At 34.9% G+C, this 2,621-nt stretch overlaps 1 protein-coding gene across 1 annotated transcript; it reads right to left on the bottom strand.

Annotated features, from left to right (window-relative positions):
• Nucleotides 1-224: 224 nt before the first annotated feature.
• LOC117612880 (probable transcription factor KAN4) lies at nt 225-1,856 on the bottom strand (the record flags this gene model as incomplete). The annotated part of the gene is made up of 4 exons (XM_034341512.1): nt 1,444-1,856; nt 811-887; nt 662-698; nt 225-396 (listed from the first exon to the last, which is right to left on the bottom strand). Coding segments are annotated over exons 1-4 (689 nt in total), but the record flags the coding sequence as incomplete, so codon positions are not given.
• Nucleotides 1,857-2,621: the final 765 nt, after the last annotated feature.

Below are 2,621 nucleotides of genomic sequence, written 5' to 3'. Positions count from 1 at the left end.
TACTGAGAATGTTCTTTTAGTCGAATGGCTTACATTTTATGTTGTGAAACTGTGAATTCTGGACTACATTTATATCCAAACTTGAATCCATTTATATGTCCGACAATAGTCCAGTTTTACAGTTTCGCAACTTAACATGTGATCCGTATGTCTACCAAGGCAACATTTCTCCCTTAATTTAGTAAATAAGCATACAAGTTCTTTAGGTTTGACTGGTAAATTACCTTGAAGAGTTTGCGTTGAAATCATCATATGGCTGCTGTTTCAATACCGGTGGAGAACAAAAATGGCTTCCGTTGTCATCAACATGTCTTAAGTGCCCATAAGGATTGAATTTGCGGTAGGCTTCCAGAATGTGATCTTTTACTTGCATTCCTCTACTTGATTGAGAGATAACTGAACAGAACAATAAGTACACAAACTTTTTGTGAGCTTTTCTCTTGAAGAAAGGCTTTGCTTTATGGCATACACTACTGATAAGAATCCAATTGGTCGAAACTACTCTAATCTACGGGGAAAGGGATCAACTCAGACCTAATCCACATCTGCTTCATGTAAACACTTTGGGTTTCCAATTTCCTCTCAAAATAAAAAATAAAAAAATTTACAGGACCAGTAGCGGAATTAGTTCCAAAATTTAAGGTGGGTTTTGATACTTTACCTTGGCCTGACTCGTCCAGCTTCTTACTTCGATACATCTGCTGATTCAAAAATTTCATGATGATTCAGGAAACTACAGAACTGAAATTAATTGATACAAAATAAAAACTAAACATATCCAGTTAGGGGCACCAGTGAAAAGTTAATAACCTGCAAGTGACTCTTTACGTGGGCAATGCTAAGTCCTCTCACGTTCATCAATTGAAGAACTAATTTTGGAGTTGCTCCTGTATTCAGTTCAGTTAAAAAACAGAAATTTAAAAGAGAACAACACCAATATATATGAATTAGACTATCCACATGCTTAAAACTTGAGAGGTAACTTAAGACTCAAGCTTTCAACAGTGATATATAAATCAATAAAATTTATCATATATATATATATATATATATTTCAAAATGGGCATACTGAGTTTGAGTCCTTGTAAATGAAACCTCTCAACTTATCCTTACTGCTATACTTTCTTGCGAGCTAACAAAATTGTAAAACCGCAAACATGGGCTTAGCCAAGTTGGATAGATCAGGTATGCTCCTCACTTTGCACCTAAGTTCGAATCTCTCTCCTCATAGTTTAGATTAAATTAAAATAGAATATCATTTGTATCAAAAAACGAAAAATAATAAGACCCTAGAAAAGAAATTCTATATCTAATTTTATTGTTGAAGAAAACTCAGAATAGAAAGTTCATACCATTGAATTGTATTATGATCAGCTGAACCCAACAATGGTGTTGACTTAAGAGACTAAGCCTAGATTACTTAGGAAATAAATTCAAACTTACTTTCTTGTCCGCCGAGCCTCTCAACAGCATGGATGAATGCTAGATGGAGATCAGGAGTCCAACGAAGCCTCGGCATCTTGGATCGAACATATTGCCTTACTGCAATTGTCCGTTCTTTTCCTTCAACACTTGTGTTATTACAACTTAAATTACCTTCTGGAGATATTCTGCTCCCAACGGCTTGGGTGCCTTCATTGGATGAAGAAACATCCTGATCATCATCTCCAATACTTGCTTCCTCATTCAGGTCAAAGAACAAACACTTTTGAGAACTGAGTAAATAGTCATTTTTAGCTTGAATTTCGTAACTTGCATCACTGCTTTGATCATCTTCATCTGAAATCTCAATTCTCTCAGGCGCCATATCTCTTCTATATATTTCTTTCGGTCCTCCACTTAGCATGCCTCATCACTTCTGAACTTGATGATCAATATTGGTATAGATTTAGTCTATAAGTATCTTATGTTGTCAAACAATTTAGTAAGAGTAGTTCATTTATATATATATTGTCTATATATAGATAAATTGTCTTGTCAAGTCGTGTAAGCTTGTTTTGTTATCAGACCGTGAATCATTGATTCTTCTTGTATGGTACCGAGATCTAGAGAAACTTCTAACAAATTTAGAAAACTAAATCCTAACTAGTTTAGTTAAGGCACATAGTTCTACTCCAAAGTGTTGCATTTTAGTCCTTGCTCATGCAAGCCAAACCCGTAACCCTAGAAGGGGGTAAATTAGAGTGGTAGTTTGGAGTGGAGCAGCAAAATCCACATGGATCATTTTCATTCCTTTTCTCAAGTAGATTGATGAACTTGGTTGCAGCTGTGCGATTCAATTTAATTCATGATGATAGTAGCTTTAAATAACGGTAAGAGAGAGAAGATAATTAAGATAATGAATTATGAAAGTTTCAATTCAGTACTCTTTGATCTGATAATTATCTGAGATGAATCTAATAATCTGCTAAATAACTGTGAAATCCAAATTCACATGAGAGAAAGTGAAAGTGATCAAGGCGAGCACAAACCCATTAGTGATCAACAAGCACCTCCATTTCTTCTCTCCATGATTCTAATGTCATCGTGATGAAAATTAACAAGACTTTCAACTAGATTCGAACCTATGGCTAAATAAAGCTTATCAAGTTTTACCTCAAACGACGAATATTTTATCCAAA

The sequence above is a fragment of the Prunus dulcis genome, unplaced genomic scaffold, assembly GCF_902201215.1.
Source record: "Prunus dulcis unplaced genomic scaffold, ALMONDv2, whole genome shotgun sequence".
Lineage (NCBI taxonomy): Eukaryota > Viridiplantae > Streptophyta > Magnoliopsida > Rosales > Rosaceae > Prunus > Prunus dulcis.
The sequence above is the reverse complement of the archived record's forward strand: the minus strand, read 5'-3'. Positions and strand labels throughout refer to the sequence as shown.